This window comes from Hyaena hyaena, unplaced genomic scaffold (genome assembly GCF_003009895.1).
Source record: "Hyaena hyaena isolate Hyena2069 unplaced genomic scaffold, ASM300989v1 scaffold_790, whole genome shotgun sequence".
Taxonomy (NCBI): domain Eukaryota; kingdom Metazoa; phylum Chordata; class Mammalia; order Carnivora; family Hyaenidae; genus Hyaena; species Hyaena hyaena.
In genome coordinates, this window is record NW_024081412.1 from 543,530 (window position 1) to 561,049 (window position 17,520).

General features: G+C 36.8%; 1 protein-coding gene across 1 annotated transcript in view; it reads left to right on the forward strand.

Moving 5' to 3' along the window:
* The window catches only part of GCSAML (germinal center associated signaling and motility like), a 45,365-nt gene that overhangs the window by 5,087 nt on the left and 22,758 nt on the right, over positions 1-17,520 (forward strand). Inside the window, exons 2-3 of the mRNA XM_039218798.1 lie at positions 2,917-2,976; positions 7,652-7,701. Coding sequence (XP_039074729.1) covers positions 2,917-2,976; positions 7,652-7,701 — 110 coding nt within the window. The remainder of the gene's footprint in view (positions 1-2,916; positions 2,977-7,651; positions 7,702-17,520) is intronic.

The following is a 17,520-nucleotide window of genomic DNA, read 5'->3' on the forward strand; positions in this document are numbered from 1 at the left end:
AAAATATCTCCCATTACCAATTAATAAGTATATCCAACCGTGCAACCCACATTCATTTGCCTGTTTGTTTATTTCAAGATCACAACCACAACATACAGTAATTATAATGAGATAATCCTGTGAAATTCTTAAAGCCTTTTTAAAAAATGTTTATTTATTTTTGAGAGACAGAGAGAAAGAGAGAGCATGAACCAGGGAAGGGCAGACAGAGAGAGAGACAGACAATCCCATGTAAGCTCTGTGCTGTCAAGGCAGAGCCTGGCTAGGGGCTTAAACTTATGAGTAATGAGATCATAACCTGGGCCAAAATCAAGAGTTGGAAGTTCAACCAACTGGGCCACGCAGGCGCCACTTACACTTTGTTTTCCTGAAATATCAATTTTAAATCATCATTTTACTATGTAAGAGTTCACACTTTTGTTTTTATCTCTGTAGCACTTATTCTGATTTTATCTATCTAATCTATCATCTATCTATCTATCTATCTATCTATCTATCTATCATCTATCTATATCTATTTATTTATTTAGAGTGAGCAAGCGAGCAGAGGAGGGGCAGAGAGAGAGAGGGAGAGAGGGAAAATCCCAAGCAGGTTCCACATTGTCAGCACAGAATGTGGGGCTCAAACTCACAACCCTAGGATCATGACCTGAGCTGAAATCAAGAGTCAGATGCTTAACTGACTGAGTTACCAAGGCATCTCTCTGAAATTTGTTTGATGTTTGTTTCATTCCCTTTTCTTTTACTTAATTGATTCTGCCATATTTTTGCTCATCCTGCCAATATTCTTTTCTAATATTTGGTTTTCTACCACATTTATTTCTTTCCATAACTTTGCTTATTTCTTTTTCTTTTTCCAAGTTTTTGAGATATCTGATTACTTTGCTGTTTCCAATCATTTGTTTTCTTATGAGTGTATTTTAACAGCTCATTTTTTTTCACATTTCCCTTTATCTGTATCCTGAAAATTGTCTTCTATAGCCTTCCCTATAATTTTAAGAGTGTTTTAGGGGGCCGCCTGGGTGGCTTAGTCGGTTAAGCGCCCGACTTTCGTTTGGGTCATGATCTCGCGGTTTGTGGGTTCGAGCCCCGCGTCGGGCTCTGTGTTGACTGCCAGCTCAGAGGCTGGAGCCTATTTCAGAGTCTGTGTCTCCCTCTCTTTGACCCTCCCCTGCTCACGCTGTCTCTCTCTCTCCTAGAAATAAATAAAAATGTAAAAAAAAAAAAGAGTGTTTTAGGAAATTTTCTATGTGTTTCCTTCTTTAATATAAGGATTAGTTACTATATTACGGTGTCTGACATATGTACATTTTAAGATAGTTCATTGTTGATTTTTGATTGACTTGATAAACAAATAGAGCAAAAATAGTTGCTTTTTTTGTATTTAGATTTCTTTTATGGAGTTATGATGTCTTAAACTTATGCCAAACATTTGGGAAGTTAAAAAAAGAATTTTCAAAAAACACAAAAAGTATGGAAAAATCACCTATGATGTCAACACTTTGACCAAGATACATTTTAAGATTCATTTAATATCTATTGCTTGAATGATTAGTTTTCATGATTGTTTAATTCAACCAACAAATGTTTTTAAATCACCTATTGTTCTGTCATGATCTAAATTTTGCTTTATTAAAGAAATATTTAGTGTACAGCAGAATTTAGTACTCATTTACATTCAGTAGTAATGACATGGAATTTCAATTAGGTTCTTACTAATGTTAAGGATTTTATGTTCTTTTTTTTAACTTTAAAGTACAAGCATCTCTTAGAAGCGTAAGTCAGTGAATCATTAACAATCTCAAGAATTATTTTATCAGATTATTCAGTGGCCAGTATAGAAAAATGGAATCTTGAGGAAACCAGGCTCTAGGGAAGCAGAAGAGGACACATAGGACACTGAAATTAAATTTTGCCTGATTTGCAATCTATGCTATTAGGTAATTATTACATTCACATTTAGCCATTTGTGAATATTATCCGTAAATCTCTATGTCAAAACTCATCTCTACAAAGGGGCCTTCTTCCACAAATCTGACTTACTTTGTATTTAACAAATTCTATTCTTTGCTTACTGGCCAAATAAGTCCACATCTGATGATGTTATTAAGCTTTTAAACATGAACACTGAGGAAATGTCTTCTCCAAATATTGTTGGCAAGCAAGAGTGAGGCACATAGTCTGGGATATTTTACATACAATCTTCTACATAGAAGCAGGAGAACAGACACATGTTTGAGATGTGATAATATTAGAAAAAGACTATTCAAAAAAATACCATTTGGACAACTGGTGTAGTAGAAAATTTGATTAACTGAAACACAGACATGGGTCTGTATCTCACTATTGTATAAGCAAGAAAGTCACTGATTCCTATAAATCTAATTCCATCACTCAGTGCTTGTTTGGTTCTTATAAAGAAGATGGTAATTGGTGGGAAAACATCAAGAGTAATATGCACAACCAACGTCTTTGAATGTAGGTGAGGATCATAATGTTCTGTATGTATATGGATGGGCAAACAGCAAGATTTGGAGAATCTTGCTCTGGATCAGATAGCCAAGGTTGATAGTGCTAGTATTCCACAGGAATGGACACCCCTGAGCTGCTGGTCTCCTCTGGACATCCTGGAGAAGACACACCTTCCTGTGGTTAGGGTCTTTCTCTATTTAGGACCCTCCCACCTCCTCGGGAGAGATCAGACTGTAGCCATTTCATCCCATTGTAAGCCTGGGCCCTGTGATTAATTTCTGAATTACATTCTATATATGTGACTTCCTGCTCTTTCTAAAGGACAAAGAAGTTTGTAAAAAGGAAAAGGCAGGCTTTGCTTTAATGGTAAGGAAAGCAAGAAAAGGGGGTGAAAACATTTGAAGGGAGATAAGAATCTCTTCTTTTCTATGTGTTTCCATCTAGTTGCCTGAGAAACAATCAAAAGAAGCTCAAGAATGTAAACCAACATGTGGAAAGAAAATGGTAAGAACTCAGCATATCAGAGCTTTACCCCTGTAAACAGAGATTTACCTCTGTCTCACAAGAGACTGAGAATCTCTGTCTCACAAGAGCTAACATCTTACTTGAGACTTCTTACAGCTGGGTAGAATGATAGACTTCTTTGGTGATTGCCTCTAAGAAGTGGCTGACTCGAAGAAGTTTATTTGGAGACTCTAAAAATAATAGGTTATTGTTGCACATGTTTCATTTCTTCGTGGTTATACAAAGCACATATACAAACATAAAACTGAAATAAAGAATGCTTATTTTTGGTTGGCTATTTACAATGGCCACACTTCCAACTTATTCCTCGCACTTAGAATAGTTTTTGGGAAATATAAGTCTCATCATGTGTTCTCCTTGAGACCCTTCAATTATTCTCCACTGTATCCAGAATAAAACCCAAACTCCTCACCAGGGACTACAGTTCTATAAGGATTGACCCCTGCATACCTCTGTACTCTCATTCCGCACTCCCTGTCCTCACCCATTATCTTCCAGGAATTCTGCTGTCATTTCATATTCTTTAAGCCACCAAGTTCAGCCTGAACTCAGTGCCCTACTGTGCACTACTACTGCTCCTTTAGCACTCATAGTTTTTATTTTCTGTTCTTGTGTCTGAAAGTATCTCTTCATGGAAATTTTGACTCTCTCACTGTTCTCCAAAAAATGTCCTTAAGTACATGATGTGAAAACATTGTGTCCACACCCAGTGGATTTCCTGCACTGCATTATGCCTTTCTATGAACCGGTAACTTTGTATTTGTTAGTTTAGCTTTTTATACTCAATGTGCTCTTTGAGACTCTGGCCACTGCTTGACTTGCCATTGTGTTTCTGTTGCCCAGCCTTTACAAGATACTCTAAGGAAAAAAGAAAAAAAAAAAGACTGGAAAAACAACACCTATCAGGACACTGATATCTTGCCCCAGCTTAAGTACACAGAAACACCCTCCTTTGTTTGCTGACCATGGGATTTTCATATCTTTGCATTCAACCTCTTGCCTAATCATTGCATCTCATGAACTGGGTTTTTATCTCTGAGACAGATCCTTTATCTGTAAGTGTGAAAGAGTGAGAGATTGAGGGGAAGGCCATGTTTGTTGGTGATATGAAATGTTTGCAGGAATTAGCCATTCTGCAAGTATTTCATCTCTACTTTCTCTTCACAGAGAAAAAGGTAGACACAGTGGGGTGGCTATGCCGCCATTGTAATGAACCCCCCCGTTACAGTGTGTGGCTGAAGAGGTGATGTTATCGAACCAAGATCCTTTTCTCAGGCTGCCACAAATACATTATGTTCAACACAAAGTCATTTAAACTCATTTGCTTTATCATGTCTGAAATGAGATCTGTGCTACTGTTCTTTAATTTTTCCTTTTAAAGGAATTGAAGTGTTGACATTTTCAAATACGTGCAAGTCTTTATTTTAAAAAGACAATAACTAAATGAGAAAAAATAAATGTTCTAGGGTGTCCCCAACCAATTTTTAGTTTTATTTTAATTCCAGTTAATTAACATAGAGTGTTATATAAGTTTCAAGCATACAATATATTGATTCAATATTCTATAGATTACTCAGTGTTAATCATGATAAGTCGGCATTTATTCCCCTACGTCTATATCAGCCACCCCCCTCCCCAAATCACCTCCCCACTGGTAACCATCAGTTTGCTGTCTAGTTAATAGTCTACTTCTTGGTTTGCCTTTCTCTCTCTCTCTGTCTCTCTCTCTGTCTCTACCCTTTGCTCATTTGTTTTGTTTCTTAAATTCCACATATGAGTGAGATCATGTGGTATTTGTCTTTCTCTGATCAACTTATTTCACTTAGCATAATAATCTCTAGCTCCATCCATGTCATTGAAGATGGAGTGATTTCATTCTTTTTTTATACCTGAGTAATATTCCATGGATATTTGGGCTTCCATATCTTGGATATTGTAGATAATGCTGCTATAAACACCAGGATGCATTCGTTTATATGCATTTGAATTTGTGTTTTTGTATCCTGTGGGTAAATACTTAGAATTGTGATTGCTAGATCACCAGGGTAGTTTTATGTTTAACTTTTTGAGGAACCTCCGAACCGTTTTCCAGAGTAGCTGCAAATTTTTTGAATGGGACACAAAATTTTAACCAGTCATCTTGGTCAGGAAGATTTCAACTATTCTGACTACCCAAGTCAATTACGATCATATATATAAGACTTACGAGGGCTAGAATTAAATTCAGTTTCATTTTTGGCCAGTTTGACAAGATGATGTTCTTTGAATAAGGTTCTATTCTGTATATCTTCCTGAGTCAGTTTTGGTTATCCTATTTTCACTAGAATATTATCATTTAATTCAGTATTTTAAACATATGCTTAAAGATAGTATGAGCTGTTTTAAGTCATTTGGCTTTTTAAAATATAGGTTTATAGAGGAATAGTACAGTAAAATTCACACTTTTTAGGTAAATTGTTTGATAAGTTTAGAAAAACATAGTCATGTCATGTCATCCATATCTCAAGATATGGAATATTTTTTAATCACTCTTCCCTTCACTGGCAACTCCTGGCAACCGTTGATCTGATCTCTGTTTTTTTTTTTTTTTCCCCTGAACGTCACAGTGTCATTGCTTTTATCATTATGAGGTTCTTATTTTTGCTTTCCTTATTTTTTTCACTGTTGCTCTTCTAATTGCTTTGAAATAAAAACCTAATCCAAGATCAAAGTGCTGGGGAGTTAGTCTCTTCTGAGGCTTCTCACTTTGGGTTATGTCCCTGTCTTCTCCCTGTGTCTTCATACCATATTTGCTCTATGCCTGTCTGTATTCACATCACCTCTTCTTATAAGAACAACACTCAAATGAGATTAATTATGGTCAGACCCTCAACCACAGAGCTGGCTGAACAGGTTAGGTTCATCATTCAACAACTTCTTTATAACATGACTTTGCATTTTATAATATTGAAATGTGGTTTTACAATCATCTTCTGATTTGTTCTTTTCCCTAAAGAACTCATAGGTTTTATATCCCCTCAGTACTAAGATATTTGACAATACCCATTTTCATTTCTTGGAGAGTCATAGAATTCCTGTTACCCTATGTTCCTCACCATTTTGTGGGTTTGGCTTCAGGTGGAAGTTTGGACTACCTTAAGCTCACCTCCCTGATGAATTATTTTCACAATGTTTCCCTCATAGATGTTTTAGAATTTTATCATTATTCTTAAGGTTCAGAAGCGATCACATATCTCAATGTTCCATATGATTTGTGTTTTTTTTCCCATAAAATCAATTTTCAGGTTGAAGTCTTTATTTCAGGTATATTAGTATATCTTTGAATGCTTTTGTTTCATTTATGTGCTTCTCATCTCTAAGATTAACAGTTCTGTATGTTTGACATCATCTCTTTATGTTTTATTTTTCTTTCTCTAACCACACTACATTCTCATTTTCTACAAATTAATGTTCATTTCAAGCATGCATTATATGTGCTGGCTTGTTTTAAAAATAATTGATTTTACATATTGATGCTTTTAGTGCTGTTTTAATTTCTCTAAATATTTTGTCATTTCTTTCAATTGTTTTCCTGCTTTATGCTAGGAAACATTTTAATAATTATTTTTAACAATAATTAATAGATTATATCCACCTGCCTATAATGTATTTTCTGCTTTCTTTGTATTATTATTATTACTATTATTATAATTATTTTATCTAGTTCACTTTTGCAACTTTGTGCTTAGTACTTTGAATGGAAGTAGGTGAGATAACATAGCATGTGTGTATCTTGTATATTTCTTTGGGAAAGATACAGAGGAGAAATGGGCTAAGATTCAGGCGTTGCTTTTGGCATGTTATCTCAGACTACCTCCTCACCAAATATCCTTCCTCTGCAGTGAACACATCTCTGTTGTCTATATTGCCTTCTTTGAGGTGGGCAGGTCATTACAAGATTCGTTGTCTATATTTCCCCTCAAGTTTATGAGACTGGGAGACAGAAATAGTAGACGATGTGCTGGTACTCCATTCTCTCTTAGCCACTCACTCCCTGTTCTGGGGTGGAATTGTATCCCTGTAGAGACAATCTCTATTTCTCTCATCACCAATCCGCACTTATTAATCTAGGTCATTGTAAATTTGTGTTCTGAATTTGTAGGAGCTCCTTATTTACCTCCCTCATCAAGAACAGCATAGAAATAAATTGGCTTTCATATTCTCCCTCACATTGTTCCAAATTTCACTATATTGCACATATGTTCTATATATTTATGATATTATACCTACTATAATAATCTAGTAATTCCTTATGTTTCATAAAATATGGATTTTTATTCTCTTTCTTATTCTTTTGCTATTTTTGGATTTTTTCAGCTTTATTGAGTTATAATTGACAAAATTTTATAATATTTAAAGTGTATGTGATTTATGTATGCTTTGTGAAAAGAATCCCCCTCATCAATTAATTAACATATCCATCAACTCTTACAGTATTATAAGCTGTATTTCATAGTTTTTCAGAAACAGAGTAAGCAGCATTTAATTTTAATTAACACATGAATTGTAAATCTACCAATGACTTTCTGTTAAGAGCAATGAAAAAAATTTTTTCAGTGTATTTTCAGCTTCAGATGACTGGAGTGTCTCATGTTATTATCTCTTTCCTTTGTAGGCAGGAAATGGGTACACTTGAGAGAGAAAATCGAGTTCAAGATAAGAAAAGTAAGTCATTGTTTCATGATAATTTTCATACAAGGGAAGTTGTAAATTTAAACACCTAAATTAGTTCTGATACTATGTTACACAGGATTCAAGGAAACACTGCTTAGAATCCTTACAGTGATGTCTTAGTCCTCCTCCTCCTCCTCCTCCTCCTCCTTCTTCTTCTTCTTCTTCTTCTTCTTCTTCTTCTTCTTCTTCTTCTTCTTCTTCTTCTTCTTCTTTGTCTAACAAAACTGATCTTATGATATTTTTTGAAAATGATTTATTTATATGATTTATTTATCTATAATTTTTAAGTTGTAATCATGTTATATTTTACTTATCATTTTTCCTTAAATACATTATTGTCAAGTTGGTTTACATATAACACCCAGTACTCATCCCCACAAGTGCCCTCCTCTATGCCCATCACCCCCCTTCCCCTCTCTCCCACTTCCCCCAGGCTCAGTTTGTTCTCAGCATTCACGAGTCTCTCATGGTTTGCCTCCATCCCTCTCCCCAATTATTTTTCCTCTTCTTCTCCCACTTCGTCCTTTGTTAACTTTCTCCTAATCCACCTATATGTGCAAACATATGGTATCTATCTTTCTATGCCTGACTTATTTCGCTCAGCATAACACCCTTTAGTTCCATCCATGTTGTTACAAATGGCCAGATTTCATTCTTTCTCATTGCCATGTAATATTCCATTGTATAAATATACCACATCTTCTTGATCCATTCATCAGTTGATGGACACTTAGGTTCTTTCCAACTTTTGGCTATTGTTGAGAGTGCTGCTATGAACATGAGGGTACACGTGCCCCTATGCATTAACACTCCTGTATCCCTTGGGTAAATTCCTAGCAGTGCTACTGCTGGGTCATAGGGGAGTTCTATTGTTAATTTTTTGAGGAACATCCATACTGTTTTCCTCAGAGGGGCTGTACCAGTTTACATTCCCACCAGAAGTGTAGGATGGTACCTGTTTCTTCACATCCTTGCCAGCATCTAGAGTCTCCTGATTTGTTCATTTTAGCCACTCTGACCAGAGTGAGGTGGTATCTCAGTGTGGTTTTGATTTGTATTTCCCTGATGATGAGGGACACTGAGCATCATTTCATGTGTCTGTTATCATCTGGATGTCCTCTTTAGAAATGTGTCTGTTCATATCTTCTGCCCATTTCTTCACTGGATTATAGTTTTCGGGTGTGGAGTTTGATGAGTTCCTTATATATTTTGGATACTAGCCTTTTATCTGATATATCATTTGCAACTATCTTTTCCCATTCCGTTGGTTGCCTATTAGTTTTGTGGGTTCTTTTCTTTGCTGTGCAGAAGCTTTTCATCTTGATGAGGTCCCAGTAGTTCATTTTTGCTCTTGAGTCCCTTGCCTTTGAGGATGTGTCAAGTAAGGAATGGCTGCGGTTGAAGTCAAGGAGTTTTTATCCTGCTTTCTCTTCTAGGGTTTTGATAGTTTTCTGTCTCATGTTCAGGTCCTTTATCCATTTTGAGTTTATTTTTTGTGTATGGTGTGAGAAAAATGATCCAGTTTCATTCTTCTGCATGTTGCTGTCCAGTTCTCCCACCACCATCTCTTAAAAAGGTTCACTGTTTTCCATTGGATGCTCTTCCCCGCTTTTTCAGAGTAGTTGGACATACATTTGTGGGTCCAAAGTTCTTTATTCTATTCCTTTGGTCTATGCGTCTGTTTTTGTGCCAATACCATACTGTCTTGATGATTACAGCTTTGTAGTAGAGATTAAAGTCTAGGATGGCAATGCCTCCCATTTTGGTTTTCTTCTTCAATATGACTTTGGCTATTTGGGGTCTTTTGTGGTTCCATGCAAATCTTAGGATTGTTTGTTCTAGTTTTGAGAAGAATGCTGGTGTAATTTAGAATGGGATTGCATTGAATGTGTAGATTGCTTTAGGTAGTAATGACATTTTAACTATTTTCTTTCAATCCATGAGCATGGAATATTTTTGCATTTCTTTGTGTCTTCTTCAATTTCCTTCATAAGTTTTCTATAGTTTTCATCATACAGCTCTCCTATATATTTGGTTAGATTCATTCCTAGGTATTTTATGTTTTTTGGTGCAATTGTGAATGGGATCAGTTTCTTGATTTCTCTTTCTGTTGCTTCATTGTTGGTGTATAAAAATGCCATCGATTTCTGTATGTTGATTTTGTATCCAGCTACATTACTGAATTCACAGGTCAGTTCTAGTAGGCTTCTGGTGGAGTCTGTCGGGTTTTCGATGTAGAGTATCATGTTGTCTGAGAAAAGTGACAGTTTGACTTCTTCTTTACCAATTCTGATACTTTTATTTCCTTTTGTTGTCTGATTGCTGATGCTAGGACTTCCAGCAGTATGTTAAACAACAGTGGTGAGAGTGGACATCCTTGACGTGTTCCTGATCTCAGGGGGAAAGCTCTCAGTTTTTCCCCATTGAGGCTGATGTTAGCTGAGGGCTTCTCATTGATGGCTTTTATGATGTTTAGGTAAGTTCCTTCTATCCCGACTTTCTTGAGGGTCTTTACTAAGAAGGGATGCAGTATCTTGTTGAATGCTATTTCTGCATCTATCGACAGGATCATATGGTTTTTATCTTTTCTTTTGTTAATGTGATGTATCACATTGATTGGTTGAATATTGAACCAGCCCTGTAACGTAGGAATGAATCCCATTTGATCTTGGTGAATAATTCTTTTTATGTGCTGTTGAATTTGATTTGCAAGTATCTTGTTGAGGATTTTTGAATCCGTATTCATCAAGGATATTGACCTATAGTTCTCTTTTTTTTTGCTGGGTCTCTGTTTGGCTTGGGAATCAAAGTGATGCTGGCTTCATAAAATAAGTCCAGAAGCTTTCCTTCGATTTCTATTTTTTTGGAATAGCTTGAGAAGAGTGGGTATTAATTCAGTGTTCAATATCTGGTAGAATTTTCCAGGGAAGCCATCTGGTCCAGGGCTCTTATTCGTTGGAGATTTTTGATAACTGATTCAATTTCTTCACTATATAAGGGTCTGTTCAGATTTTCTAGCTCTTCCCGTGTGAATTTTAGTGTTTAGGAATTTGTCCAGTTCTTCTAAGTTGTCTAGTTTGTTGGCATACAATGTTTCATTGTATTCCCTGATAATTGCTTGTATTTCTGAGGGGTTGGTTGAAATGAGTCCATTTTCATTCATGATTTTGTCTATTTGAGTGTTCTCTCTTTTCATTATGAGAAGCCTGGCTAGGGGTTTGTCAATTTTGTCTATTTTTTCAAAAACCAACTTTTGATTTCGTTGATCTGTTCAACTGTTTTTTTGGTTTCTATGTTGTTTATTTCTGCCCTGATTTGTATTATTTCTCTTCTCCTACTGAGTTTGGGTGCTCCTGTTGCTCTCCCTCTAGTTCCTTTAGGTGCACTGCTAGATTTTGTACGTGAACTATTTCTAGTTTTTTGAAATAGGCCTGGAGTGCAATGTACTTTCCTCTTAGGACTGCCTTTGCTGCATCCCATAGAATTTGGATTGTTTTATTCTCATTTTCATCGGTTTCCATATATTTTTTAATTTCTTCTCTAATTGTCTGATTGGCCCATTCATTCTTTAGTATGGCCTTCTCTTACCTACATGTTTTTGGAGGTTTTCCAGGCTTCTTCCTGTGTGATTTCAAGTTTCATAGCATTGTGATCTGAAAGTGTGGATGGTATGATCTCAATTCTTTTATTTTTATTGAGGGCTACTTTATGTCCCAGTATGTGATCTATCTTGGACAATGTGCCATGTGCACTTGAGAAGGAAGTAAATTCCATGGCCTTGGGGTGTAGAGTTCTAAACATATCTGTAAAATCCATCTGGTCCAATGTGTCATATAAGTCCATTGTTTCTTTTTTTTTTTTTTTTTCCCTAATGTACTAATTTTATTTTATTTATTTATTTTTTTTTACAAATAGCTTATTGTCAAATTAGTTTCTACATAACACTCAGTGCTCATCCCCAAAGTGCCCTCCTTCATGCCCATCCCCCCCTCCCCCCCACATCCATCAGTCCTCAGTTTTTGTCAGCATTCAAGAGTCTCTCATGGTTTGCCTCTCTCCCTTTCCCCCACCATTTCCGCCCTTCTTCTCCCCCTTGGTCCTCCGTCAAGTTCCTCCTAATCCTCCTATACGTGCAAACATATGGTATTTGTCCTTCTCTGCCTGACTTATTTCGCTCAGCATAACACCCTCAAGGTCCATCCATGTTGCTACACATGGCCAGATTTCATTGTTTCTCATTGCCATGTAGTATTCCATGGTATAGATAAACCACATCTTCTTGATCCATTCATCTGTTGATGGACACTTAGGCTCTTTCCATGTTTTAGCTATTGTGGAGAGTGCTGCTATGAACATTGGGGTACATGTGCTCCTATGCCTCAGCATTTCTGTATCCCTTGGGTAAATTCCTAGCAGTGCTATTGCTGGGTCATAAGGGAGTTCTATTGTTAGTTTCCTGAGGAACCTCCACACTGTTTTCCAGAGGGGCTGTACCAGTTTACATTCCCACCAACAGTGCAGGAGGGTGCCCGTTTCTCCACATCCTCGCCAGCATCTAGAGTTCTCTGATTTGCTCATTTTAGCCACTCTGACTGGCGTGAGGTGGTATCTCAGTGTGGTTTTGATTTGTATTTCCCTGATGAGGAGGGATGCTGAGCATCGTTTCATGTGTCTGTTGGCCATCTGGATGTCCTCTTTGGAGAAGTGTCTGTTCATGTCTTCTGCCCATTTCTTCACTGGGTTGTTTGTTTTTCGGGCGTGGAGTTTGGTGAGTTCCTTATAGATTCTGGATATTAACCCTTTATCTGATATGTCATTTGCAACTATCTTTTCCCATTCCGTTGGTTGCCTATTAATTTTCTGGGTTGTTTCCTTGGCTGTGCAGAAGCTTTTAATCTTGATGAGGTCCCAACAGTTTATTTTTGCTCTCGATTCCCTTGCTTTTGGGGATGTGTCAAGTAAGAAGTTGCTGCGGTGGAGGTCAAGGAGGTTGTTTCCTGCTTTCTCCTCTAGGGTGTTGATAGTTTCCTGTCTCACGTTCAGGTCCTTTATCCATTTTGAGTTGATTTTTGTGCATGGTGTGAGAAAATGATCTAGTTTCATTCTTCTGCATGTTGCTGTCCAGTTCTCCCAACACCATCTGTTAAAAAGGCTGTCTTTTTTCCATTGGATATTCTTTCCTGCTTTGTCAAAGATCAGTTGGCTGTATACTTTTGGGTCCACTTCTGAGTTCTCAATTCTGTTCCATTGGTCTATGTGTCTGTTTTTGTGCCAATACCATACTGTCTTGAGGATGACAGCTTTGTAGTAGAGGCTGAAGTCTGGGATGGTGATACCTCCCGTTTTGGTTTTATTTTTCAGTATTACTTTGGCTATTCGGGGTCTTTTGTGGTTCCATACAAATTTTTGGATAGTTTGTTCTAGTTTTGAGAAGTATGCTGGTGCAATTTTGATTGGAATTGCATTGAATGTGTAGAGTGCTTTAGGTAGTAATGACATCTTAACTATATTTATTCTTCCTATCCATGAGCATGGAATGTTTTTCCATTTCTTTGTGTCTTCTTCAATTTCCTTCATAAGTTTTCTATAGTTTTCATCATACAGATCTCTTGTATCCTTGGTTAGGTTTATTCCGAGGTATTTTATGGTTTTTTGTGCAATTGTGAATGGGATCAGTTTCTTGATTTCTCTTTCTGTTGCTTCATTATTGGTGTATAAAAATGCAACCGATTTCTGTACGTTGATTTTGTACCCTGCAACTTGGCTGAATTCTTGGATCAGTTCTAGTAGGCTTCTGGTGGAGTCTGTCGGGTTTTCTATGTAGAGTATCATGTCATCTGCGAAGAGTGAAAGTTTGACTTCCTCTTTGCCAATTCTGATGCCTTTGATTTCCTTTTGTTGTCTGATGGCTGATGCTAGGACTTCCAGCACTATGTTAAACAACAGTGGTGAGAGTGGACATCCCTGTCGTGTTCCTGATCTCAGGGGGAAAGCTCTCAGTTTTTCCCCGTTGAGGATGATGTTAGCTGAAGGCTTCTCATAGATGGCTTTGATGATGTTTAAGTAGGTTCCTTCTATCCCAACTTTCTCGAGAGTCTTTATTAAGAAGGGATGCTGTATTTTGTCAAATGCTTTTTCTGCATCTATTGACAGGATCATATGGTTTTTATCTTTTCTTTTATTGATATGATGGATCACATTGATTGATTTGCGAATGTTGAACCAGCCCTGTAACCCAGGAATGAATCCCACTTGATCTTGGTGGATGATTCTTTTGATATGCTGCTGGATTCGATTTGCAAGGATCTTGTTGAGAATTTTTGCATCCGTATTCATCAAGGATATTGGCCTATAGTTCTCTTTTTTTGTTGGATCTCTGTCTGGCTTGGGAATCAGAGTGATGCTGGCTTCATAAAATGAGTCCGGGAGTTTTCCTTCGACTTCTATTTTTTGGAATAGCTTGAGAAGAATTGGGATTAATTCTGTTTTAAATGTCTGGTAGAATTCCCCAGGGAAACCATCAGGTCCAGGGCTCTTATTTGTTGGGAGATTTTTGATCACTGATTCGATTTCTTCACTCGTTATGGGTCTGTTCAGGTTTTCTATTTCTTCCCGTGTGAATTTTGGTAGTGAGTGTGTGTTTAGGAATTTGTCCATTTCTTCTAAGTTGTCCAATTTGTTGGCATATAATTTTTCATAGTATTCCCTGATAATTGCTTGTATTTCTGAGGGGTTGGTTGTAATAAGTCCATTTTCATTCATAATTTTGTCTATTTGGGTGCTCTCTCTTTTCTTTTTGATAAGCCTGGCTAGAGGTTTGTCAATTTTGTTTACTTTTTCAAAAAACCAACTCTTGGTTTCATTGATCTGTTCAATTGTTTCTTTGGTCTCTATGTTGTTTATTTCTGCTCTAATTTTTACTATTTCTCTTCTTCTACTGGGTTTAGGGCGTTCTTGTTGCTCTGCCTCTAGCTCCTTTAGGTGAGCTGTTAGATTTTGGACTTGTGCTTTTTCTAATCTCTTGAAATAGGCCTGGAGAGCAATGTACTTTCCTCTTAGGACTGCCTTGGCCGCATCCCATAGATTTTGAATTGTTGTGTTTTCATTTTCATTTGTTTCCATATATTTTTTAATTTCCTCTCTAATTGCCTGATTGGCCCATTCATTCTTTAGAAGGGTGTTCTTTAACCTCCATGTTTTTGGCGGTTTTCCAGACTTCTTCCTGTAATTGATTTCAAGTTTCAAAGCATTGTGATCTGACAGTGTGCATGGTATGATCTCTATTCTTTTATATTTATTGAGGGCTGCTTTATGTCCCAGTATGTGATCTATCTTGGAGAATGTGCCATGCGCACTTGAGAAGAAAGTAAATTCCCTGGCCTCAGGATGTAAAGTTCTAAATATATCCGTCAGATCCATCTGGTCCAATGTGTCTTTCAAGTCCATTATTTCTTTAGTGATTTTCTGTCTGGTTGACCTATCCATTGCTGTAAGCGGAGTATTAAAGTCCCCTGCTATTAGCACATTCTTATCTATAAGCTTGTTTCTGTTTGTGATTAATTGTTTTAGATATTTAGGTGCTCCCATATTCGGTGCGTAGACATTTATGATTGTTAGTTCTTCCTGATGGATGGACCCTGTAATTATTATGTAGTGCCCTTCTTCATCTCTTGTGATTGTCTTTAATTTAAAGTCCAGTTTGTCTGATATAAGTATCGCTACTCCGGCTTTCTTTTGATTTCCTGTAGCATGATATATATTTCTCCATCCCCTTACTTTTAATCTGAAGGTATCTTCCCGTCTAAAATGAGTTTCTTGTAGACAGCATATTGATGGATTTTGTTTTTTAATCCATTCTGCTACCCTATGTCTTTTGATTGGAGCATTCAGCCCATTTACATTCAGTGTTATTATTGAAATATGTGGGTTTAGAGTCTTTGTATCTTTTGTAGGGTTCATGTTTGTGGTGGTGTCTCTGGTATCTTTGTTCCTTGCAACCTTTCCTTCAGAGCATCCCCCTCAGGATTTCTTGTAGGGCTGGCTTCGTGGTGACAAATTCTTTCAATTTCTGTTTATTTGGAAAGGTTTTTATCTCTCCTTCTATTTTGAATGACAGGCTTGCTGGATAGAGGATTCTTGGCTGCATATTTTTACTGTTCATCACATTGAAGATTTCCTGCCATTCCTTTCTAGCCTGCCAAGTTTCAGTAGATAGGTCTGTCACCACTCTGATAGGTTTCCCTTTGTATGTGAGGGCCCTTTTCTCCCTAGCTGCTTTCAAAATTCTCTCTTTGTCCTTGTATTTGGCCATTTTCACTATGATATGTCGTGCAGAAGATCGATTAAGTCCATTGTTTCTTTAGTGATTTTCTGTCTCTAAAAATGTATCCATTTTATCAATCTATTGATCTCTCCATTGCTGTAAGTGGAATGTTAAAATCCCCGCTATTAGCACATTCTTGTCCATAAGATTATTTCTGTTTGTGATTAATTGTTTTATATATTTAGGTGCCTCCATATTCGGTGTGTAGATATTTAAAATTGTTAGCTCTTCCTGATGGATAGACCCTGTAATTATTATAGAATGCCCTTCTTCATCTCTTGTTACTGCCTTTACTTTAAAGTCCAGTTTGTGTGATATAAGTATAGCTACTCCAGGTTTCTTTTGACTTCTGGTTACATGATAGATATTTCTCCATCCCCTTTTCTTTCAATCTGAAGGTGTCCTTCAATCTAAAATGAATTTTTTGTAGACAGCAAATAGATCGATTTTTTTTTTATCCATTCTGCTACCCTATGTCTTTTGCTTTGAGCATGCAGCCCATTTACATTCAGTGTTATTATTGAAATATATGGGTTTAGAGTCATTGTGTCCTTTGTGGGATTCATGCTTGTGGTGGTGCGTATCTTGCATTCCTTGCAACATTTCCCTCAGAGAGTCCCCCTCAGGATTTCTTGTAGGGCTGGTTTACTGGTGACAAATTCTTTCAATTTTTGTTTATTTGGAAAGACTTTTATCTCTCCTTCTATTTGAATGACAGACTTGCTGGATAGAGGATTTTTGGCTTCATATTTTTTCTGTTCATCACATTGAAGATTTCCTGCCATTCCTTTGTGGCCTACCATATTTCAGTAGATAGGTTTGTCACCACTCTGATAAGTTTCCCTTTGTATGTTAGGGCACTATTCTCCCTAGATGCTTTCAATATTCTCCCTTTCTCCTTATATTTTGCCAATTTCACTTGATATGTCATGCAGAAGGTTGATTCAAGTTACATCTGAGGGGAGTTTTCTGTGTCTCTTGGATTTCAACATCTACTTCTCTCCCCAGGTTGGGGAAGTTCTTTGCTATAATTTGTTCCAAGCCTTTTTCAGTACCTTTCCCTCTTTCTTCCTCTTCTGGAATTCCTATGATAAGGATATTGTTCCATTTGATTGTATCCCTGAGCTCTCAACTCTCCTCTCGTATTCCTGGATTAGTTTATCTCTCTTTTTCTCAGCTTCCTCTTTTTCTATGTAGAATTGTTTCTTCTAAATCTATTCTACTTCTGTCTCTTCATTCTGGGCATTTGACGCCTCCATTTTATTTTGTATCTCATTTATATAATTTTTAATTCATCACAACTATTTTTAAGCTCCATAGTCTTTGTAACAATAGTTTCTCTGATGTCTTCCATTCTTTTTTTCAAGCACAGCGGTTAATTTTATTACTATTGTTCTAAATTCTTGTTCAGTTATGTTGTGTATATCTGTTTTGAGCAGTTCTTTAGCTCTCATTTCTTCCTGGAGTTTCTTTGGAGGAGAGTTCTT